Source organism: Leuciscus leuciscus (assembly GCF_965113295.1).
Source record: "Leuciscus leuciscus genome assembly, chromosome: 22".
NCBI lineage: Eukaryota > Metazoa > Chordata > Actinopteri > Cypriniformes > Leuciscidae > Leuciscus > Leuciscus leuciscus.
The window spans coordinates 32,068,523-32,094,462 of NC_138746.1; the positions used below are offsets into that span (position 1 = coordinate 32,068,523).

Genomic DNA, 25,940 nt, shown 5'->3' on the forward strand with positions numbered 1-25,940 from the left:
GGACTCCGTCGAGGGAAAGTCTTGGGCTCACCGAGAGGATCGCGGCAGGGAACGTTACATATGGATATACATACTGTATATCTGCCAGCGAGCTGCCTTGTGCCACTTCTAGTTGAGTGTGCCTTTAACCCGAGTGGACAAGGACAGACAAAGAGCTGGTCTGAGGTCCTGAAGCTTTGTGTTCGGTCCACGTACAGGCGCAAAGCGCGGACGGGACAAAGCAAAGCTTATATCATTCTTCCCCACATGAATGATAAGTCAATTTGCAGTCTTATGTTTCATCAGAATGTTCTGAAGTTCCCTGTTTACATAGGAAGTTGTTGTTTGTGGAAGGCAGCACGTAGTTGTATCCCTGCTGCAAATGTTTCTGATTATGGAGTCCCTCACTATCAGAGTCCTGGGCTCGGCTGCGCTCTGAGCTGAGTGCCGCTGTCTGCTCGACCTTGAGCGCCAGTTAGCATCAGTGTTAGCTACTGACTGATTCGATCTTTGTTTGATCACATTCATCACATTTGGGGATTCCACTTCTACATTCATTAATACCTCAAATCTGTTCTCAAGGTGTATAGGCGGTGGTAGGAAACCAGTGCTTGCAATCCTTGTCAGAGCCATAACTGGGGTAGAGGATGCTACTGCGGCAATATGTGATGCTCGTGACAATCTGATGTCTCGAGTGCCTTTGGGTCTCACTCCCTGTTTGTGCCATCGATTTGTATGTCGATCAGTTACGGCTTGTTTCTCTACACTCAGTATGGCCTGTCGAGGAGCACTAGATTCATGGGACTCACCGGTTGTATGCTGAGGGTGTCCATGACGAAGCTCTATTGTGTGTTCCGTCTGGTTTGGTGGTCGCGCAAGTAACTTTGTTTCAAGAACTGCAATCCTTTGTGAAAGTCTGTGGCAGTTTGTGCAGCAAGTAGATTCTTGAACCAGAAGAGGCATTTTATCTCTTTTACTTTTTGAATGTAGGCATTTGTGTTTTCCTTTCCCCGGAATGTAAGCTGATGGGTTTCAGTGGGAGGCTGGTCGGATAAAAGAATTCTGCTTTTTTGTAGTAATCCAAGCTTTGTCGTTTGAACACTGAGCTGATTTGCTGAAGTTAAAATTTGGTGATATAAAAGGAGATCAAATATACAAATATAAAAGCGATAGAGCAAAGCGCGGAGCAATAAGCAAAAGCGTCCGAACAGTAGCTGAACAGGAAGTGGAAAAAGTGACCCAGACACGTGAGGCAACGATTGTGACTGTCAGCCGGAGCCAGGTAACGACCGCACAGAAACACACAGGGTGGAATGACATCTTGAATAAGACGCAGTGTCACACCCGTGTAATGCTCTTTTAGGGAAATCCACTCACTCACTGGTGCTGATGGCGGTGCGTCAGATTCAAAACTGAAGAGTTTTGAACTTTTTTCTCCTGCGTCCTATTCTATGTTTTTAGCTGCACCGTTTACTTTACAGCCGTGAATTTGCATCAAATCATTTTGAAAAATGTTTCCACAAAAAACATTAATCAGCACAACTGATTTTAACACTAATAATAAAAGCATAAATGTCTCTTGAGCAGCAAATCAGCATATTATAATGATTTCTGAAGGATCAGGTGACACTGAAGACTGGAGTAATGATGCTGAAAAATCAGCTTCGATCACAGATAAAACATTAAATTAGAAAACCAGTATTTGGAATTATAAATATTTCACAATATTACTCCAACCCCAAAGTTTTGAATGGTAGTAAATGCATATACCTAACATGGGTTAAAAATGCATAAGCAGTTCACATTTTGAGTTGTGCCATACTTATGCCATTGTGGCACCGTTTATGCCACTCATCTCATAAATTTGATCATTTTAACATGGATCTTTGATTTTATGTGGGTAAAAAGGATGGGGAAAGACATTCACCTATATGTGCAGACAACACACACGGTAAGGAAATATTTACAATTTGAATCTCCCAGTGGTAAATATGGGAGCAAATTCGGGTTTGAGCTCTTGTGAATGTCAACAACAAGGTTTGTCTAGTTTTTGCCACTAAAGTCTGAACAAAGCACAGTACATTTGTGTGATACATGGTACCTCATTTTCACTGATGAAACTCCTGCAGTGTGTAAGCAGATGCTGTGTGGAGCTCAGCGGCTCACCTCATAACTCAACTGAAAATCATCTGCTCATCATTTGTGCCACCGGCGATAAGGTGCACATGATGTCACGCACTATGACAAGTATAAAGTACAAAGTTTTGTACACAAGTGTAATATAGTAACAGTGGCGAAGGAAATTGGTATTTATAGCCTACCATTTAGCTTTAGATGGTTTAATTTAGGCTTTAAGATTTAATGTTAATACACAAATTACTTCAAACACCATACATGGTATTTCCTTTAGATTGGCGGGTTTGAGTGTGGCAAAATCCAGTTTATTATGCATTCATAAAATTGATTTTGTGTTCAGAAATAGACCTTGTTGGGAAAACAAATGCTACATCACTGAGCTGGGAATATTTTGGATTTGTGCCAAACAAGAGAGGTTAACCAATCAATTTGGATGAAGCCATATGTTGGCTTTGTAAGTATTAAAAGGGCGAACACTTCAATCGCGTTTGTTCAAGAGATGTCTTCAAGTTCCTGTGAACGCAAACGCACAGCTGGACAGGTTGGTATTGGAGAGGCTTTTTCCAAACTGGCCAAATACAAACCAGACAGCGATAAATGGAAGATGCTATCGAGAAATGTGGCAATGTATTTGGTGGTCGAGAATGTGCCGCTCCACATTGTGAAAAAAACCTGCCTTAAAGGATTAGTTCACTTTCAAAAAATGTTTTGCTGATAACTTACACACCCCGATGTCATCCAAGATATCCATGTCTTTTTTTCTTCAGTCGAAAAGAAATTAAGGTTTTTGAGGAAAACATTCCAGGATTTTTCTACACAGAATGGACTTCAATGGCAACCAACTATTCCAATGTTCAAAGAAGGTTCAAATGTCCGTCTCAATGCAGCTTCAAAGTCTAGACACGATCCCAGTCGAGAAATAAGGGTCTTATCTAGCGAAACGATCGGTCATTTTCAAAAAAAATTAAAAAAAATTACACTTTTTAACCACAAATGCCTGTCTTGTACCATCTCTGAGATGCGCCATCACGTTGGAAAGGTCGATAATTTATCAGAATCTCACTTCAAGGAGTGGGGATTCATTGAAAGAAAGCTTGCATACATAACCACAGATAACTGGGCCAATATTGTAGCCGCTGTTAAGAAGTTAGAATGATCGTGGCTTAACTGATGTGGCCACAATCTTAACCTGGCCGTCACAAATGGAGTGTCAGCTGAAAAGGAGAGGACAGCCAGGATCATGGGATTGCGCTGAAATTTGGTAGCTGCATTCGCCCACAGTTGGCAGAGAATGAGAAATCTTTGTGAAGAGCAAGATGCCCTAAACCTGATGAGTTGAAAGAATTATGGGGGGACATTTCATTGTCAATTCCAGGTAGAGGTGGGCAAAAAAAAAAAAAAAAAAAAAAAAGATCAGCCAAGTCACAATCTTTAATTTGACTAGGAACCCGTTTTAGCCTACATTTTTAAATCAAAAAGGCATTCAAAATGGCTGAATTTTTTCTTTTTTTCTTTATAGTTCTATATTTATTTGGCTGCTCAAAATCATACACTGTAAAAAAAATATATAAAAAAAAAAATGTGGAAACTGAAAAATTCATATTGGCTCAATAAATGACTTCCAAATAATTATCCCCATGCAAAAAGATGCATTGCTCTGAATCATAGCTTAAGGTCTTCACTTAAAATTGATAGAATTCACAGAAAATCAGTTAGGCCAGTTAAAAATTTAGATGTGACCAGTCCCTAGAAAGTTTTGAGTTGGTTTGCCACTGTTGCCTTTGGCTTGCTCAGTTGGGGATATTTTGGAGATATTTAATTTAATTTTATCAATCAATATTTTCCTCTTGAAACATACTTTGTTGTATTATTTTAATTTAATACTGTGAAGCTGCTTTGATACAATCTGTATTGTGAAAAGCGCTATACAAATATACTTGACTTGACTTGACATTTGATTTTATTTAAACACTTGTCTACATTCCAATGAAACAACTTTAACAGTAAAGAAAACCACTTATATAAAAACCATATTTATATTTTATCTATTGCACCTCTCAGAACCACAGCCGGTAGTTGGTCCATGACCACCACAGTGGTAAAAATACTGCCACGTCACAGTCTTAACTTAAAGGTACAATATGTAAGAATTTTGCATTAAAATATCCCAAAATCTCAAGGCCAGTGTTATATATTTTGTTAAGTTGATTTCTTACAATATCCCAAATGTTTCCAACTATTTTTAAATCGTGAGAAAATTGCGATTTTAACCAAGGAAACGGGGCGTTAGAGCAGGGGTGAGCTGGGAGTCGCCAGTCAATTGCGTCATATCCGCGTCACCCTCGGTTTCCGCTCGTACTGCGTGGAGTCCTGGACAAATGCGGAAGTTGTAGCGTCTATCAAGCTACAAACTTTAGCTTGTTTCTTGCAGTCGTTATGGGACACAATTATTCTTTACCGATTGCAGCTGGTTCTGTCGACAAAGCATGCTTAATTTTATATTTTCCAAATGTAGCATTCGGTAATAGTTATGTTTATGTAAGGAAAGTATTATTGCTTTAGATTTGTGTTTAGTTTATTGACATTGTTTATCACGTCTGGTGTTTATGGCCATGTAAATAAATATAGCATGTGTTATACATAAAGATGAATCAGTATTTTGGCAAATGATGTGGGCATGTTCGAATGTATTTTTACAACAATTGTTTAGAACATGTAAAACTGCGCAGCGTTATCACAACAATGAATTCAACAAATACAGTAACATCTATGAAGTATTAAACCTTACTTTTCATGCGGTTAATTCATTTTAATGAAATAATAGTGTGATGAGGTTTAAGAGTCAGGAAGGAAGAAGACGGGTCGTCGTGACTGGGACTCGTACTTTATTAAAATAAAGCAAAACAAACAAAAGCCGCGCACAACGCGCATTCACTGTGGCAACCGCGACGGCTCAAAACAGTTCAAAAATGAGAGCTCGGATCCACCGGTTTTCTTCCTCTGCGTCCAATTTTCTCTCCAGTCTCTCTCTCGTTCCAGCGCAGCTTATAAGCGGTCTCTCCACGCCGATCACTGCAATAAGACACAGGTGCATTTGCACTTGACCTACAGTACTTGCTCGTCTCTTTTCTCTCCCATCACAGACCGCGCCCCCCTCGCCACATAAAGCATGTCATTAAACGCAACATTTATAAAAATAGAACTTAGCCTCATCCATGAACATGATTTTTCGATTCCCGTCTGACTGATTTACATCCACGGTGGAGTTTAAAACGACAGTTCCCATCATTCCACGCTCCTTCACATCGTCATCAAGCTACGCCGTTGTTGTTGTTGTTTGGAATGTAGCGCCCTCTAGCGGCAAAAATTCTTGCATATTGTACCTTTAAGGTAATCTTTCAATCACGCTAGAGCTCATAAATCAGTGAAGAAACATTAATTGTACAGACTTTGATTGTTCACACATTTCCTGTCATTTTCAGTCCTTACTTTAGGTTTTGACTGATATAACATACATTTAGAACAGTGGTTGTCTCTAGAGATGTTATGCTGCCTTCATGTCATTGCCAGGAAGTTCCTACTTACCGAATAAGTTCTGAAGTCTAATTACAATGCAATACAGTGTGATTTCGAACAAATTAGACATGTTGGACAATTTCATATTTCTTTCTCCCTCTTTCTCTTCCTGAGAAGCACAATCTATTTATTATTCCTCATAAGTGTGAAGTCAATGCTTTACCCTATCTGTTTATAATTCTTGTGCTGCCAAAGAGAATGATGAGAAAGGTATAGGCTGGGGAATATAGCCTGCTGCCTCATAAACTGTTAGTAAACAAAATGTTTGCAAACTACTGTAACTGTAGAGTGAGCACTCACAAAGAAAATTTAATTATGATCAATACCAATTTGGGTGCAAAAAGCACATTTCTCACTGGTAATTACGCCATTGTGGTGCCGTTTATGGCACTCATCTCGTACAGTAAATATCATCAGTTTAATGTGACTTGAAGGAATTGCAATTCTCTACTGTTGTTCTCTTCTCTGGATATTCATATAAATCTCTCTCTCTCTCTCTCTCTCTCTCTCTCTCTCTCTCTCTCTCTCTCTCTCTCTCTCTCTCTCTCTATCTCTCTCTCTCTCTCTCTCTCTCTCTCTCTCTCTCTGTGAGTGAGTCAATGATGAGAGAGAACATGTCAATGTTTCTAAACTAATCATGTATATCATTAACTATACATAGATCCTATTTGGCTTACTATAATATTAATGGTTAAAATTAATTAAATTGTATACAAACACTTTAGTTGCACAGAAGGCAGTTTTTTTATAATAATAACAATCACAGGTTATGTAATAATATATTGAATATTTAATAGTGTGCATATATTTAGCAAAATGCTCCTCTCTAGTTCATTTTTTTCTAGCTAAAGGCTGGTTCACACGGCAGGATAATTAGGCCGATTTTAGCCCCGATTCACCCCTTCCGACAATCTTAAGGATGCTCCGATTATCGTAAAATAATCTGATCAGATATTCCTGCCGTGTGTGGTGTGTTAAGGCTGCTCTCGTCTGCTCGGAAGGACGTCGGGACCGCTCCGATCTCAAATCGGGGATATCCAACATGTTGGATTTATATGGCCCGATTTCTTCTCGTGTGTGGTGTCCCCCGAGCACGCAGCCTGTGGACTGTGGAGTGTAGCCAATCAGAAAGCGAGGTGACGAGGCGGCGAGGAAACACCGGGAAATATAATCAAAACAGCCGGCGGTATGGCGCACCAGAAAGTCCGGTGGACGTCAGAGATCATCGCCTTTTCTTTTGATAACGTTTTTTTTTCGGTTAAAAACAAACTACAAACTATTGCCACTGCATCCTCTTCGTCCGCCATGATTGTTTACTCTGAAGTCACGTTTGATCTCGAGGTATTTTGCGCGATTTCCCGTCTGATCTGGGAATGCTCGGGAGTCAAATCGGTTCGTGTGTGATGTGTTGATTTTGCCGTGTGTCTGCGCACCACACTGTACGACCAAAACTGTTAGACCCGTGATTTTTTATCCCCGTGTGTGGGGTCTCTCAGGTTTGGAAAATCGGCCGACAATTTTAAAATCGTCCCGTGTGAACCAGCCTTAACTAACGAGTTATGGTCATTGAATCGCTTTCCTGAAGTTAATGTAACATTACGTGACATATTGTTCACAATCTGTTTTACTGATGTCTTTCCACAGTTGAAACACTGATTGAGTGATTACATGAGACATGATACAGATTTCGGTAAGTTGTAATGTATCTTCCAACATACCTTCTGATGTTCATTCATGTTTAATTTGTGCTACAACTAGTAGTAAAGCGGAAGAGCTGATCAGATCTCGTGCGCTGTGCTGCCTTGAACTACACTTGAACTTGCTACGCCGATATGTTACATCACATTATGGCGGATTCAGACTACACAATATCTGATTGACGTAAGGTGTCGTCGTGATTCACAAACAACCATGGTCGTCAGGATGCAAGAATCTATCGTTTCATCTCGTATAGTGTGTCATAGTGGACGAAGTGGCGCTTCATGACGTCACAACAGAAAGACTAGCATGTTTAATTGTTTTCTGTCCTCCACAACGGGTTCTGTCACATCTGTGACGTTGACCAATAGGAGCACAGAAGCTCCTCCGTACACAGCTTTCAAACATGGCAAAACAAAAGAGAGCTGTGGTATTGGTGCTTCTAGGTGGAATTATGCAATTGAAGAAAGGTTTGTAGAGCTATGGCAACAATACTCCCGCCTTTATGATGTTTCCTCGAGTGATTACCACAACAGAAGGAAAAAAGATAAACGCTGGCGAACAATAGCCGAGGCGCTTCAGCAACCCAGCGAGTGCTGGAATTGGCATATAACATGCAACTTTGGTAGCCATTGTTTGTTTATGCTCTTGTTTCCGGAAGTCAGTCGCTAGATCTGTCTTCTCGATTACATAACGCATTTCGTTAAAGACGGCAAGCAATGATTGGTCGGGGAGCAGCGTGTTGTCTGGCAAGTTTCTTGTCCTCGTCACAACAAGAATTTGCATAATCTGACACAGTTACTATCATAACAGACAAAAATAAATTGTGTAATCTGAAACTGGCATTAAAGAGTAGCAAAACGGTTTAATTATTTAATGTTTGAATTAATATAATTGACCAACTTTGAAAGTTCAGACTTTTTCATATAAAAAATAACAAAGCATCAAGCTTATCACAATTTATTGGATTGGAGGCACGCTACAAATAATATTTAGTGAATTTTTTTTTCACGCATCAACTGAAAACAGCATAGACTAAACAATTTATTTTGGGGTTTTTAGAATCAATTTTGGGTCATCAAAATAAGAATCGATTAAAGTCAAGAAATTAATATTTTCTACCCAGCCCTTGAGCCCTAGTATGTTGCACAAGACACATCCACAAAGAAAGAAGAGTTTAATCGTGCATTTTAATTTTCATCGTTTGACCAATAGTGTATTTACCACTAAAATCAGAAAATCTGGCCAATAACAGATAAAAGGTAATTGGCAGATCCTTTTTAAAATCAATTTATATGAACAAAAACTTTTTATAATTGTTTTTATTTTACCACTAGAGTACCTCTAAAGTAAACAAAAAATCCATTGTCTATTGTCAATATTGTAGTGATGTATACACGCAGCTTGCAACTTGAACCCATTGCAAAATGTTGGGAAATCCTTCGCCCTTGTAAGGCTGGAGAAACTGGAAGAACTGGAAGAGAGGGCTGAGAAAACAAAGGAAATTAACATTTGAACTCTGTTGATATATTACCATCCCCATTCGAGACACGATCACACTTGAGTTGATCACCTCCCAATTTACATAATACACATCATTCCCTTCACCCATCCCTACCTGAATTCACCCAATAATCTATATGGTTTAATGTGAATAATTATCATACAGTATTACACATGTTTGGTGTAATTTGAAATATCTCAGTGCGACTGGTACAAAGGTCTCATTCCCAAAGAAGTAAAAGAAAAGGTAATAAAGAGTTTAGAGATAACTGGCTGTCACAGTGTCTGGTTTGTGTTCCCTGGGTGTCCACTAGAGGTCCTTCCTTCCCACGGTGTCATCCACATTATGAACTGCATTCCCCACAATCCTTGTCTGTACCCATCACTGTATCATTGCACTCAGCTGTTCCCCATCATCATTGCACTCAGCTGTTCCCCATTATCATTGTTAGTTCTATGTTATATATACCCTGCCTGTTAAGTGTTTGTTACGGAGTCCTTGTTATTGTCACATCACTTCTGAGATCTGTTTTTGCTGTTCTTGTTTGTTTATTGTTTTTGAATTGCCTTATTTGGATTTTGACCCTTGCCTGGACTAGTTGTGAGTACGTATTTTCCTTAATAAACATACTGCGATTGGATCCCCTGTTTCCTGTGTGTGGTTTTGTGACACTGGCACACAAAAGAGGGTGGGTCTTCCAGGCAAATGGCCCCCTGCTCTCAAAAGGTGTAAACTCAATGCAAATTCCCATTGTTAGCAAATGTTTCCATGTAAATCAACATCTGCCTCTAGTAAGTCTGGTACGGTGATTAATGTAAATTCCCACCGTTAACTCATGTTTACATTTGAAAAGAGGTTTCTGCCTTGGTCTGTTTATATGAAGAAATGCAACAAGAGGCTCAGGATGATTCTGTAACTCAGATCAGCCCATAATGTTAAAGGACCTCAAGGACTTCAGCATTATGTATTTTTCTAAATGTCAGGTTTAGCCTACATCTTTTATGCATCTCTACATCTCTTTATCTCTGAGCATATTGATGTTATTGTATTGATTGTCTTTGAACTGATTATGAAATTGGCATGATATATTTACCTGACATAATAAATTGTAAACATTTGATTTTATTCTAACTGACTCTGACATTATTTTCATTAAAGAGTTAAAAAGAATAGTCAAACATTCGCTCACATTTAATGATGCACAGATATCATTAAAACCTTTTCATTTATGGAGTCAGATGAAATAACGAGAAAATACATGTGAGAAAATGTATTTCATTTAATAAAATTACTTTGCCACGAGGAAAGACAGAAACGCGCAGAGACCTCCACCCGTATTATTGGAGGCCGCCCATTGGACCGATATACGGGCTTACACCCTCATTCAAATTTTTTGATTCCTATTGAAATTACTGTACTTCTTCAAAAATGTGCAGACCAACGATAAATGTGACTGCACATTTGTACTGTAGAACCAAAGACTTGAAACGGCAGAACCCTCCATTGCCGGTCACAGAAGAACGCAGATAAATAAAAAATTATTGCAAACTATCAAAAATGTTTTTTTCTGATATCTGATAGTTCCAAAGAGCAAGTCTCTGTGCCAATTAATCTTAAAAACAGATATATTGGTCAATCTGTAATTAAAAAATAAATTAAATAACTGATTTGTAATGGCCATTTTACTTGTTTCCTGTCAGTCTATAATGTCTAGTCATTCTCAGGTCAGTTTGCAGACTTCTGGTTTGTTGGTGGCCATATTTCTTCACAAAATTGAAGCATGCAGAAAACAAGCCCAAACGATTTTGTGTGTCAGTAAATGCGTGAGAATCCTTGTGTTTTCCCTCGGCTCTATTCTCGAGTGGCTCTTAAGTGTTGACACCAGCAGCAGGTTGTCACCTTGCTCTGTGGAATCAATATGCTGTATATTTACTCAATTTGTTTTAATAAGCTCTCATCTTCTCTCAAAATTAATTTACGTGTCTCTCATCCATATTTACCACAGCTTCATTGTGCAGTGAATTTACTGGGGCACAGATAAAACTCGCACTAATTAAAAAGATTTGGCCTTGTGTATGCGTGAGTGTGTTGTACTGAGTGTTTCTGGAGAATGTAACCGACTAATAGCTTATTTGCACAGCTCATAGCTCCTGGGTCTCACTTTATATATGTGTTTCTCACAGTCTGTGATGCTGTAATCAACTCATCTTTAATTCCAGACAGTCATACGTGTTACACATACAGACACAGACATGTAAATGCAGTTTTCATTTAAAAAAAAGCTACGTTTTATTTTATAAAGCTAATATTATTGTGTATATGTGTGTGTTTTATTTTACACAAGAATCTTTGATCACCAAAAATGATATATTTAACCTCCTCAGACCCGAGCTTTGGTTTGACGTGCATTTTAGATTTCTTCTAGCTTTTTGGGGTTAGGAGGGACCAATACATATAATAACCAGATATTATCTTTGAACATGAAGCACTTTTTGAAAAAAAATGATTTCCACATATGTGGACACCGGGTCTGTATTCACAGAAAACAATCAAGACACCATTGTGTAACAAAATGCAAATCTCTTTTATTTACAGCCTGTGCCTGAACATTTTTCCTTGTTACTCTTGTATAACTTCTGAACATACATAACATACATCTTCCGCTTATCCGGGGCCGGGTCGCGGGAGCAGAAGAAGAAAGAAGAAATGCCCAGACTTCCCTCACTCTAGACACTTCCTCCAGCTCTTCCGGGGGGACACCGAGGCGTTCCCAGGCCAGCTGGAAGACATAGTCCCTTCCGGTGTGACGCGCCCGGAACACCTTCCCGGGAAGGCGTCCAGGAGGCATCCGGAACAGATGCCCGAGCCACCTCAGCTAAGCTCCTACCGAGTGACCGAGCTTCTCACCCTATCTCTAAGGGATCGCCCAGCCACCCTGGGGAGAAAGCTCATTTCGGCCACTTGTATCGGGGATCTTGTCCTTTCGCTCATGACCCACAGCACAGGACCCACAGCTCAGCCCAGGTGAGTTGGATCCGAAAATTTAGCCGGGGCCCCACCCTGGAGCCAGGCCCGGGGTTGGGGCTCGTATGAGAGCGCCTGGTGGCCGGGCCTCCCCCCATGGGGTCCGGCCGGGCTCAGCCCGAGGAACGACCTGGGGCCGCCCTCCCATGGGCTTACCACCCGTAGGAGGGACGGACTGTAAGGGACCGGTGCTTAGAGGATCGGGCAGCAGTCGAAGGCAGGGGCCTCGACGACCCAATCCCTGGACACGGAAACTAGCTCTAGGGACGTGAATGTCACCTCGCTGGCGGCGAAGGAGCCTGAGATTGTGCGTGAGGTTGAGTGGTACCGACTAGAGATGGTCGGGATCACCTCCAAGCACAGCTCGGGCTCTGGAACCACACTCCTGGAGAGAGGATGGACTCTTTACCACTCTGGAGTTGCCCATGGTGAGAGGCGGCGGGCTGGTGTGGGTTTGCTTATAGCCCCCCAGCTCAGCCGCCATGTGTTGGAATTCACCCTAGTGAACAAGAGGGTCGCTTCCCTGCGCCTTCGGGTCGGGGATTGGTCTCTCACTGTTGTGTGCGCCTATGGGCCAAACGGCAGTGTAGAGTACCCGGCCTTCTTGGGGTCTCTGGGAGGGGTGCTGGAAAGTGCTCCGACTGGGGACTCCGTTGTTCTACTGGGGGACTTCAACGCCCATGTGGGCAGCGACAGTGACACCTGGAGGGGCGTGATTGGGAGGAACAGCCCCCCTGATCTGAACTTGAGCGGTGTTCTGTTATTGGACTTCTGTGCTAGTTACAGCTTGTCCATAACAAACACCATGTTCAAGCATAAGGGTGCCCATCAGTGCACATGGCACCAGGACGCCCTAGGCCGGAGGTCGATAATCGACTTTGTGGTCGTTTCATCTGGCCGTATGTCTTGGACACTCGAGTGAAGAGAGGGGCGGAGCTGTCAACCGATCACCACTTCTGAACATTGATATGGAAAAACAAAATGTATATCCAAATAAAAAACAGATCCAAAAAACATGAACATTTGCTTTCTTTTTTGTAACACTACAAAACTTCAACTTCTCCAAACTAGTAATGTTCTTTTTATTTGTGTGTGTGTGTGTGTGTGTGTGCGCGTATGTGTGTGTATGGTGCGATCGCGAGTGAGCGAGAGAGAGAGTGTGTGTGTGTGTGTGTGTGTGTGTGTGTGTGTGCGCGCGCGCGCGATCGCGAGTGAGCAAGAGTGTGTGTGTATGTGTGTGTGTGCGAGCGAGATCGCGAGTGAGCAAGAGAGTGTGTGTGTGTGTGTGTGTGTGTGTGTGTGTGTGTGTGTGCGATCGCGAGTGAGCATGTGTGTGTGTGTGTGTGTGTACGCGATCGCGAGTGAGCAAGAGAGAGAGTGTGTGTGTGTGTGTGTGTGTGTGTGTGCGCGCGCGCGATCGTGAGTGAGCCAGTGTGCGTCACGAAGCTCCGTGCAACTACAAATTCTAATTTTTTTGCTCACATTCTTATACAGTTTCATCGAAGTTAAGTCCCATTGTCCACATGTGTGGACATCAAATTTAGCAGCATAGTACATCTTCCCTGTTACAAAAGTTTGTCAAATGTGCATGCCATTTTAATCATACAACACTATTATGCATAACTTAACAAGAATCAACAATGAAATGTTATAAAAAAAATTACATTGTGGACGTTTTGGTCTGATGTGGCTGCGTGACATTTCGCCTGTGTTCTCCGCCATCTTGACATTATTTATATTACCTTTTTTTTTCTCCTGACACCACCAGATGGCAGTGTAAGTGTCCACGTTTGTGAAAAACATGTTCCAGTTACACATAATTAAGTATTATGCTGCACACATCCAAAAATGTGATGTCCACGTATGTGGACACCGGGTCTGAGGAGGTTAAGTGTTTTTTCCTTGAAAAAAATTCTTCATGCCTTAAAATAGCTTGAATGTAACTCTACACCAGTGCCTCTTTTAGTTTACGCGGTTCTATGAATATGCAAATGAGCCCCGCCTCCACTCACTCACTCAGCTCAGAGATCCACTGGTTGACGATCACACGTTGATCTGATTGGTTACAAGGTAGTTTGTGACGTCAGAAACACCAGTGATTTCAAACCGTGTCTTTGGTTCACTGCAGTTTTAAGGAGAAAATACTCAGCGATGGTGTTGACTTATGAATTTACACATGGTTTGTATTAAAGCATATTAAAAACACCACATTGACATATCAACAACATTAAAAACTTTCACCACAGGGGGACCTTAAATGAAAATGAAAAATGTTGCCTTGCCAACTAACTGAAATAAAATAAATTTGAGTTGAAGTACTAAAATTACTGAAACTAAAACAAACAAATAAATAGATAAATTATAGCTAAATAGAAATACTTTTTAAAAGATCACAAAAATTACAATTACTAAAACTTAAACTAAAATTAAAGCGAAAACTGTAAATATAAAAATAAAAGCTGATATTTATTTATATTAAATATTTACAAATACTATAATAGTATATAAATAACAGTAAAGTGTGTCAGATTGCGGTAGTCTGCTGTATCCTGCACAATTTAGCACTCAGAACCTGATGGGTGTAAACTAGCCTGACAAGCCAGACCCACATCAAGATGTCAGGTCTGGGAACACACCATTGGCAGGGCTCAATCCGAGGGGCGGGATAAACGGTTGTCTTTCAGATTCCCTCTGCACACAATAGGATAGCGCTACAACCAACCACAGCGTCTTCCCACCAGTGGAGCTAGTTGATAGATAAAAATTTTGCCGTATCCGGCAAAACTACGAACACATCTTCCTTTTTTTAAGAATGACTTCAGTGCCGTTCTTTGTTCTTTTCTCAAAGAAAAGCTGAACTCCAAATCTTCCAGAGTCGCAGCCAAAGCTGATTCGAAAGACCCATCTTCTTTGTTTTCAAGTAGCAGGGAATTCACACGGAACCGTCACAACTCTGCCGTCATTATGTTAAGCCCGCCCACCGACTCTATACACGATGTGATTGGCCTGACTAGAGTTTGGTTTTTCCAGCTTGCAAGCCAACGGAGAGTTGCTAGACGACCCTGGCTGCAAATTACATTTTCTGCCGCTAGGGTGCGTCTAGATTTGTGTAAACTGCATTCAGCATAGATTTCATTGGCTTGTTGTTGTCACCTTATTTGCATAATTCCTTTAGTTTAGTAGCTAAAGCAACGCAGGCAGCATGCACAAATAAACAACGCTACCAGTGTCCTTAATGAATTTCCTGAAGAGAGTTCATGTTGCTGTCAGTGTTTTGTCTGCTTTCTTTCTTTGCTTGTCTGGTTGTTTGTCATTATTTCTCTCTGTTACGTCCCGTGTGCCTCCTTTGCTCTGTTCTGTGCTGTTGTTTTTTTTGTCTTTGTTTATCTTTTTTGTCGTCTTCTCTCACTCTTTTATATTCCTCCCTGACCCATTGGCTTGCTCACTGTTATTACCTCTATTTTCCAAAGTGCTCATCTCCCCCATTTTTCTCTCTGTCTCATCCTCCTCCTTTCACACTCTCCACTCTCTCTGAAGGAGCAATACAGATAAACGCCAGTGCTCTGAAGGTTACAACATGCATTCAGCTTCAAGGACTCTTCCTGAATGAGAGTCATCCTCGCCCTTGTCTTTCGCCTACCAAGGAGCCAATCACCATCTTATTTCAGGCTTGCGCCACATGTTTCCTTGGGCCAAAGATATACTCAACGCTAGTATGCAAACAGGAAGGCTTGGTCAATGCATTGCAAGGACGGGGTCCCCTTGTGAATACTTAATGGTGGTTTCAAAGCGGATGTTAGTATGTGATTCTAGTGTTGCCCTTGACTTCTTAAGCAGCTTAACCAGCAAGATGCTCTTGTTTTTCCATCTTTGTCTGGTGTCGATCTTCCACAGTTGGTAGTCCCGGCTCATATTAGTCACAGTGTCCTCTCAGGCCCTTTGTCTCAAGCCCAGCTCTCCACACCATCTGTCTACATGGGGAAGTGTCTCAGCTGAGCCCAACTCACACTGTCAGTGTTTTCCGAAGATGCTTAGTCATCTCTGATTGAACTAACAGAGTGGATTTTAACTCCCTAGCGGTGCTTTAATAAGGGATTTTATAAAATGCTAATTTGAAAGTGGCTTTTTATTATATTAAATTCTATTATATGGTATTACACTACATTTTTCATGATCATATCCAGTTTTTTGTCAGATATGCAAGCAAAGGCATTTGCTTAAATTGCTAAAAGTGACAATATACTAATGTTATTCTAAACCTGTATTGTTTTCTTCTGTCGAACACAATGTTGACATTCATAAAATAAGCCATATGCACTATATTGTTATAAGCTATAAGTCTTATGAAACTGTATATGAGAAAAGAAATTGAAGGATTGTTTACTGAATAACAATCTCTGCCATAGCTCTTAAATTTCATTGGAACTTTTATGTATTCATGCTTATGTATAAAGATGCCTATTGTTGGAGTCGAAAGCAGATCATTCAAGTAAGAGTCAGTTGAGTCAGTCAAAACAAAGACTTGAAGAAGGTCAAGTTTGATTCTCGGCCAAATCCAAATGCTCCAGAGTCAATTACAAGACCATGACTGTGAAAATATAAGACTGACAAATAGGGGCATAGGACCAACATTTTATGTCACAATATGAGTTTGTCACTCACGATATGAGTGATAATGTTATCACTGTTTCACAAGCTTGATTTGTTTTTTTTTAGTTTTTTTTTTTTAGGCTAGTATTAGTTTTTTGATGTTTGAACGATATTGAAAATGGTGATAATAATTACGACCTTTCAATGGTATCAACATTTTTGATATCATAAAAACCTTATTTAAAGAGTGATAAATAAAATAGACCTATACCTGACAAACTTTAAGCACTAGAAATAAGAAATACTACATAAAATGTATAAAAAAATAAAATAAAAAAATGATAGTCTTTACTGTGTAAATTAAATTTACATTTATTCTTATTACAGTTATAAAAGTGATTCAGTCAAAAGAGTCAGTCTGAGAGATTTTCACTTTTTTGTTTTGCATTACATGACAAAATGACAGGAGGTAAATTTGGATGCTGTCCCTTTAAGATCGACTGCACAGATCCATTATACTCGTGCATTGTTCTTTCTCAACCATGGACTTCTCAACTGATTACATTCACTTAAGACATTCATTACTGTGTTTACTTGCAAAAACATGGTATAAACAGAGACCTGAAGAGGGTCTAATCTGATCTAGATGAGTCCAAATACAGAAACAAGTCCCTGAAAACATGGTCTTGGACTCAAACTTGAGACAAACCAGAGTACTTCAACACTGCTGTAGGTTCTTGTCATGCACAAAGTCTGAATGTGCGGAAGTACAAATGGGATTTGCGAACTACAAGACCAGGTTTCTCAGTAAATAATGGTTTAACTGCATGCATTTTCCTCACAAAAATCTATAAGAAGGCTTAAAATATATGCACTACACTCTTAAAAAAAACGAAATCTTTATTGGGATCAATTGTTCCATGAAGAACCTTAAAAATCCATGGAACCTTGCTTCAAAAGGTTCTTTACAGTGGAAAAGGTTCTTCAGATAATTAAAAAGTTTTTCAATAAGTGATTCTTTTATGAATCTGTTCACTAAAAGGTTCTTTGGAGAACCCAAAATGGTTCTTTAATGGCATCACTGCTAGACAAGAAATATATATATATATATATATATATATATATATATATATTAGTTTTTTTAAGTTTTTTGAATTTGAGAACCCCCTTACTATGTTTAAAGCTTCGACATTCTTTGGAACAGACATTCCTTTTGTGTTCAACGTTCTGAAAAGTAAAATAACTTTTTTGAAAGTAACACGGAAATTGTCAAAATGTCACTTCATAGGGCCAAGTTTTGTAGAACATCCATTTTTTTTCACTTTTAGTTTTAATTCAAAGACAAACTATTTGCTAATCATGCACAGTTGACTTTCAGCTCACAGTCTAAGCTGATCCAGTGTCCCTTTAAGATGAAATATAGACGAATATGTTGAGTACTGATGCCGGTAATGACCATAAATGACCTTGAGAAAGTGTCCAGACTCTCTGGGGCTGCTTATGATTCTGGATGAAAGATGAATTGATTGTCTCCGTGCTTTCAGCATTGAAATTCATTCGCTGCGTATCTTTAAAAGCCAAGTCATTGCTAATGCACAGTGTCCCTGTCTTTAAAAGACTGACTTGTTGATCAGGCTCCCCCAAGAGAACGTCTCAAATGAAAAAGGGCACATGTGCGTAAAATGAAGGCACTTTCTGCTCATCAGGAATACAAGCGCCACCCTGTCTTATTCTTAGGTTACGGACAATTTTGCGTCTGTAGGTTTTGTGCTCAATTTTCAGGCTGTGTGTGTCTAATCCCCAAAGTAAGTGGATTTGAAGATGTAAAAAAAAAAAAAAAGTATATATATATATATATATGGTTAGGGTAGGATTAGGATTTGGTTTAGGGTTAGTTGCATGTAATTATGCATAATTTACTGTTATTACTATGGTTCTACATGTAACATATGTAACAAGGACACTGTAAAATAAAGTGTTACCCTTTATTCTCAGGCTACGGACAATTTTCCGTCTGTAGGTTTTGTGCTCAATTTTCAGGCTGTGTGTGTGTTTTGTTTGGATCAATGCTTTTTCTAAATGTCACAAGTTCACGTCCTGGAAATTGCTTTTTATCTCAGAGTGCATTTGTAGTGTTATTTTTGTCCAAAGCTTTTCCCTTTACTCTGTGAACTGGAGTTATCAGGAATACTGCTGGCTCAATTAATGTGAACTAGAGGTTATCGCGAGTTCTGTAGCCGTACCGTTAGAATAAAAAGGATCATCTCGCTGTTATGTTGTCATGGGACACAAATGCAATGTCAAAAATGCACTGCCGTGCAACTAAATTGATATTGACCGGCATATTTTATGTCACAGCGGCCTTTAAAGCATCCATCATGTAACTAATGATCAATGCTAATTTCCATTCCTGCATTTCTCGATAGAGATCTAGCAATGTGTTGCTATGGCCGCTTTGTTTCCCAGCATGCGGCCCATCTTTCTTTCAGCCTGTATTAGAAGTCTCTTCTATTACAGGAAAGTGTGATAAGGCTTTGCTGGGTGTCCGTTAACCTGGAGCGAGAGGGTCTTTCTTGAATTTATGTTATGCCATTGAAAAAATCAACCCTCAGGGACTGATGGAGAAAATGGACAAGATGAGATTCACATCTTTATTTTGTCTGTCTATGTTGTTTTTTGCTAACACTAAGAAATGAACGCTTGTTTGAGAACGGTTTCAGACAAAAGAACCATTTTCGCTGAGGTTTTCTCTTCTTGAAGGAATGTTTTTGTCTGATTTGCATAAAAAATTCTTGCTATTTTTCAGGTGAAATGATTCTCTGCTCAACAAGAGGTAAAGACAAATGGTAGAGCATCACAGTTTAATAATTGGTGTGTGAATCGACATGATCTAAAAATTGGATAACGTTTCATGAATGAATAAGTATTGTAGAACATAATTGAATGTCTTTGGATGTTTTTTAAAACGAGAGAAGAATATAGCATATATGAACTTTTTTTTAAACCTTGGCAAATGTGGTCACTATAAACCATTTTATTTAAAGGAACACGGCGACTTTTTGGGACTTTAGCTTATTCACCGTATCCCCCAGAGTTAGATAAGTCCATACATACCCTTCTCATCTCTGTGCGTGCCGTAACTCTGTCTGACGCACCCACTGCTAGCCTAGCTTAGCACAAAGACTGGAGGTAAATGGCTCCAGCTAGCACACTGCTCCCAATAAGTGACCCATGTAGCAGTGCTTCGCCTTCTGAGAATATAGTTCCCAGTTTGTATATGGTCAGAAGATGGCTGTGTCTCGTGTGACCTTGTTATTTGCACACGCTGTGACTATACAAATGTAATGTAAATGTAAATAGGAGCCATTTACCTCCAGTCTTTGTGCTAAGCTAGGCTAGCGGTGGGTGCGTCAGACAGAGTTACGGCACACACGGAGATGAGAAGGGTATGTATGGACTTATCTAACTCTGGGGGATATGGTGAATAAGCTAAAGTCCCAAAAAGTCGACGTGTTCCTTTAAAAAATGGCAAATGTATAATGACAGCATAAGGTTTTACAATTTTTGGCTGAACTATTTCCTTTATTTTCACAAGCTTCTTTGTTCATATTTACCAAGGGTGCCAATCATTCTGACCATGACTGTAACATATATATGTATAACATATAACATATATATATATTCTTTGAAATACCCGCTAAAAGATAGATATGAAGATGTGGAGAAAATGATCTTCTACAATCCACATCTCTACTCAAAGAGACCATTTTTTTGTCATATCCAGAAAGGAAATTAAGGGACTATGTTTCTACAATCAAGCGAATACTTAGGGGAATCGTACCGTATTAAAGTGCTTCTCATTCTGTATGATATCTTTGTCATTTTTCTGCCTTCTCCAAACAATGCTGTTTTTACCTTCATCTCCCCTTCATTCTCTGCGAGATACAAGCTTTTTGTCAGTGTCTTACAGTGATTGGCATGTTTATTCTCTCTACCTGTTTTCTCGGCGCTACAATCCCACCGGTCTGCGGGGTATGTGCCAGCTTGATTACTTGAATTTGTGAAGGTACTTATGACGGCAAAGTTTGATCCTTTCTTTCCTCATGCTGGAGACAGAAATGAAAGACAACAGGATGAAAAGATCCTCTCGCAATGCGCTTTTGAGACTACAGCACCATAGAATTACTCATTCATATCACTGACACTGTGGATGGTCTCAGAAATAAAATCAAAAAACATTTTCTGAGCAATTTTTTTTATCTGACATGGGGTTACTACATTCAGTTTTTCCATTAATAATTACCATAAATTGCTTAGCAGAAGTGGACCAGTGAGAACTATTACAAAGTGGATCATCATGAAATCTAATTTACTTGAAGACTGCAACCACATTAATCTACTCAGAACAGAACCCAATCCTGACAAAAGCATAGGTGTTTCCTTAGAGTGTACTGGTGCATGATGGGTTACAGACCAAACAACGTTTGAGAATCCCTGAGGAACAGCGATATTAAACATGGATGAAGCTGTAACTATCTGCTTGTCCTCTTCTGTGGCAGGGCTGCGATCTCCCCGAGCAGAGCACGGTTCACGTGGTCCTGCCCCCGTCCTCGACCCGGCGCTCTGAGCTGGTCCAGCAGTGCAGGCTGGGCCACGGGACCGAGAGCTTGACCCGACTCGACCTCAGTAGCTCCCGTCTGACCACCGCATCCGAAGGCCTGGCTGTCATTCTGGAGACAGATGCGTCCAGACAGGGGGACTCTGCTGGACACACAGGTACAGAACTGTGTTTGTGTGTGTTGTCTTATGTGCGTATGTTTGTGTTGGTGTGGAAATCCAATGGCAGCTGGTGCTTTATAAGAGTGAAGAAGCACAAATAGTTAATGGAAGAATGTGTACTTTTTTGTGTCTCAAATTTTGTTCTAAATACTACTAAAGGTGAAGTAATCAACATAAGCTCATAGGAAAAACATGAATTTTTTTTTTTTTTTTTTTTTTTTTTACTTTAAAAAAAACATACAAATAACTGCAGTTTTCAGTTGAAAATCAAAAGCACTTATGGCAGTAAAACACCAACAACTTTTATTCATTTTAGGCAAATCATGATTACGGTCCAGATTATCGATTAATAAAGACAAATTTGTTCCTTGCACAATACTGTTATGGCTTCAAAACACTTACCATAGTGCATGATTTGTAAACTAATACATTTTGCCATTTGCATCACATAACCACTTCATATGTATGGCTTTTCTGACATAGTAAACGTGCTCGGTAGCTCACCTGGTACAGCACTGCACGTACGGTTCGGTTACGAGTCCAAGCTCAAAGCTAAAATGACATGTTTACGTTTGCTTTTGTTAACACTAACGGTTAGGTGTAGACTAGGGTTTTGTGTAGGTGGTATGCTATTTCCAAACAGCACTAACCTTTAAGCGTCATTCACTGGGCATTTCATTTCCAAACTGCTGCAGTTTGTACAATAAATCAATGTATATAAAACGTTGCCATTTTCATGCTTCGGTTAAAACTGAACATGATTTTAGAGCCACTCACTGGACATTTCACTTTGAAAGTGTTCCAAGACATGCAAGAAGCAAAGTAATGTCATTATGGCATACCAGAGGTACGTTTTTCCACTTAGCCTTGGTAAGAAGTTATGTGTATGTGTGCTATTTTTTTTAATACTGTCTCTCACTCAAATATGTTGTTGTGCCCAACCTTATAAATTGATGATTTGCACAATGACAAATTTGCCATTGTAATAGGATGCTGTTCTTCCTGTCCAATCTTGAAGCAATTGCCTCTGAGTCACTTCCTATATGATGCTTTCAGTCCCAAACTAGAATTCCTTTGTAAGTACTGTATATCCTTTCATTTACATTAGTTTGTGCACCACTGAGGCTTTTGCGACCTCCTTCAGCAGTAATACGCAGCTCTCAGAGAGAGAATTGGAATGTTTTTGTAAGCGCACCGGTTGGTGAAGTGGATGCTGTCATTTGCCACAATGGCGCCGCTTTTACAAGCTGTCCTCTGCCCGTCCTTCCCTTTTCAACCTCGCTCTGGCTAGCGGCCCACTCGGCTACTTAGTCCAATCACGCTACCTCTTTTATCCAGCCCTTCTCCCTGTAAAAGCATTAGCATAATGGAGGAATCATGCAGAAATCATAAATAATAGGGTGCCTGTCTTATAAAACCCACTCTGCTCGATTTATTGTTAGCTGTGTCAAGGTATCTTGTACCTCTTGGCTGCCCCATGCTTTTAGCTCTAATGAGAATGCTGCTCCCAGGTGTGTGTGTGTGTGTGCATGAGTGATTTAAACTGGGATGGGACAGACTGATAGGACATGTCCTCTCTCAACTAAATCATATGCAGAGAAGATGTCTGGATCTTCTTTACTGGCTAATTGGATTGTGAGCTCTTTGTCCTGGGACTGTGGTGGCTTGTTGAAGTGCTGCTACACCTTGTTCTTGTTCTCTACTAAGTGCTCTAACCAACACTTACGTCTCCCACTCAAAACACTCCACAGCTGTTAACTAATAGAGGACAAGAAGCAAGGGATACAAAATAAAAGCAAACAAAAGCTTGCTAAGATTTAGTCTGCAATGTTGCTCTGCTCATCCCATCTGTTCTTAAATAAAAGAATGTACTTAATTTACTTGAAGTGTAATTTCGGCAGCAAACAGAATAAACAAAAACTTAATTAAAATAATGTATAAATATTGACTTATTCTCTACTGGTAGCCTGTGGTAACAGGTGCTACGAGCCTTAGTTCTCAATTCACATTAATTGCTCAGATCCTATTTTTTTTTGTATAACTGTTCACATTGTTGTTTTAAATGTGGCCAATATCAGATTCCAGTTTGAACAGATCATGACCCTGAACTGACTTGAGTTCGCAAAACATCTGACCTGTATCGGATTCAGGACCACGTATAAAAGTAGCACAAATCAGAATTGAAAAGATCAGATTTCAAAACAGAAAAAAAAAACAGATCTGAGGCGCATGCGTGCAAAAAAATTTTTTTTTTTTAAATCGGATTTTGGCCACATTTACCAAAAGTCTGAATGTAGCTAGAATGTTCTCCTAGGGCCATTTCCCTGGTTGCAAATAGGAACTCTGAAGTGACGTAAGCCAGCCGACAGCTACGTCATTTAAAGGCACACTATGCAAGATTTGTACCTTAATATAACAGCTACAAAATCATTTTGATGGTAAACAAACTCGTAGAGGGCGAATCAGAGGTCACTGGCAAAACCAGCAATGCAGGTTTGAGAGGTGGCGCCCCGACAAATCTCACGAGAATCACGACTTGCTTTACGGCACGACGTCACATACATCAACAACATATGAAGCAGCCTCTATGGAAGACACTAGCACGCATTTCAGACGTGAATCATGGCAGAGTCGATGAAGAAAACGAAGAAAGCGTGGTTGGAAGAGTCAAGGAAAAGAAAACGACGGCTCTGCGCGAGTGGTATTCACGACAGTAACGTTAAATGCAAGTACTTCACAGCGACTCTAGGGGTCGCTGTTTGAGAAAAACGGAAACTGCATAGTGTGCCTTTAAGTGCAGCATTTAACAACATCAACAACTCTGTAGCGTAAAGGTTGAGAAGTGCCTGGACTTTGGCTTCGGTCCATCTATCGCTGTTTTCAAAGTTCGTGAAGTTCAGAGTTAGTATATATATGTAAACTGTTTTTTTTTTAAATGGCGGGGGCCGGTGTTTCGTATGGCATGTGTTCGGCCAATCAGCGTACACTTACGTCACTGATGTTTCATATTGTGCCTGAAGTAGGAGCTCATTTATCCCTTTGGATTTTGAACCGAAACATGTTCTTCCTTTTGGAACATTTATTTTTAAGAGTGCAGAGAACTTTTTTGCAAACAATCTTTCAATGGTGTGTTGAGAAAAATTACCAGCTATAAATGTTTCTTACCATGAAACTGTGTGTTGCACCATTTACAATAAAAAAATCTATATTTTTGTCCCTGTGCATATTTCCTTGCATATTAGTAACAAATAGTGCAGGTCATGTGTCACTCACAGCGTACAGTATATGAGATGAGTCTCCATCTGCCCATAAAACACCACCTGTTACAAAATGTGAAGACACATTACGATATTGACCCTCATATTTCCATTTCGGTTGCTTAATGTGGGTAATATTTCACACACTATGTGTTGGCACATTTACAACTGATGTAAAAGTTAGAAGATTTATGATTGTTCTTCAGTAGACACTATTTGATTTGAATATCTTGCATCATTTACATCATCATGGGCAAGTGATATAATCATGTCTTATGTTACAGATCTTAATAAAGTTGCTGGCCAACTGGCAATAATATGAGTTTTTACATGCTTTAATATGTCAACCAACAAATGGTTTAATACTAGTTGTCTGTGCACTGAGATAGTAGAAACTGTAATAGGACAAAATGTTTTAACACAGAAAATAAACACACACTTCACCATTATTGCTTTTTTATGATGTTTTTGGTTGTTCTTACAGAAACTAAAGGCCACAGCAGTTTCTATGTGTTCTGTAAGGCGGTCTGCAAGGCCATCCAGCCTGGAAAACTACGTGTTCGGTGCAGAGACTGCAAACAAGGCACCCTTACTCTCAGCAGGGTATGAATAAAGTTCTTTAGTGTTGTTTTTTGTGTTATGGCTATTTTAAAGAATTGCTCTTGTTCTGTGAGGAGGCCAAAATGGGTTTTCAATGGGATCGCTGCAGCAAACTATGAAAGCTTGTTTCCGCCACAGAATAAAAAAGAAAAAAAGGTAATTGTTACTTTTTATCTCATGATTAGTTGTTTTTTTCCCCGCAATTGTTAGTTTATATCTCACAATTCTAAACAAAAGGGAGATTGTGGTTTATAAAGTTGAAATTGCGAGAAATAAAGTCAGAATAACAAGATATAAACACACATTTGTGAGAAGAAATTTCAGAATTGTGAGATAAAAAGTCACAATTACTGGAAACAAGCTTCCATTTAAAAAAAAAAAAAACACGCCACTAAGGTAATCCAAATTTTAGGTATTTTCATATTGTGGCATTTGGAATACTGCTTTTTTAAATAATTTTTTTATGCATTTAAAGTGATGTGACAAGAAAAAAATTGTTCTAGCAGTTTTATTTATATATATATATATATATATATAAAAAAAAAACTAAAAACATTTCATACATACAATGACTTGATTGCACCTTTTCTATGATGAGCACGTTATTCATTTCTGAAATTAAAATTCATAAAGTGGGCATAAAATCAAAGCGCTATACAGCTGTCCTGATATTTTAATCAGTTATATTATTATTTATTATTTTATATTGTCATGTTTTGGGTGTTTGTTTCTTGTTCCTGTCTTTTGTCTGTCATGTGATCCCCTGGTTTTAGTCATGTGATCCTGCCATGTGTTCC

General features: G+C 39.5%; 1 protein-coding gene across 3 annotated transcripts in view; it reads left to right on the forward strand.

The window, feature by feature from the left end:
- prkn (parkin RBR E3 ubiquitin protein ligase) overlaps window positions 1–25,940 on the forward strand; it is a 384,030-nt gene that overhangs the window by 55,360 nt on the left and 302,730 nt on the right. For 2 of the 3 annotated variants that reach the window (XM_082154627.1, XM_082154629.1), the window contains exons 3-4: window positions 21,067–21,283; window positions 25,028–25,146. In XM_082154627.1, the coding sequence (XP_082010753.1) occupies window positions 21,067–21,283; window positions 25,028–25,146 (336 nt within the window). Of the gene's footprint in view, window positions 1–21,066; window positions 21,284–25,024; window positions 25,147–25,940 lie in introns of all 3 variants that reach the window. The other variant, XM_082154628.1, reaches the window with a different exon arrangement.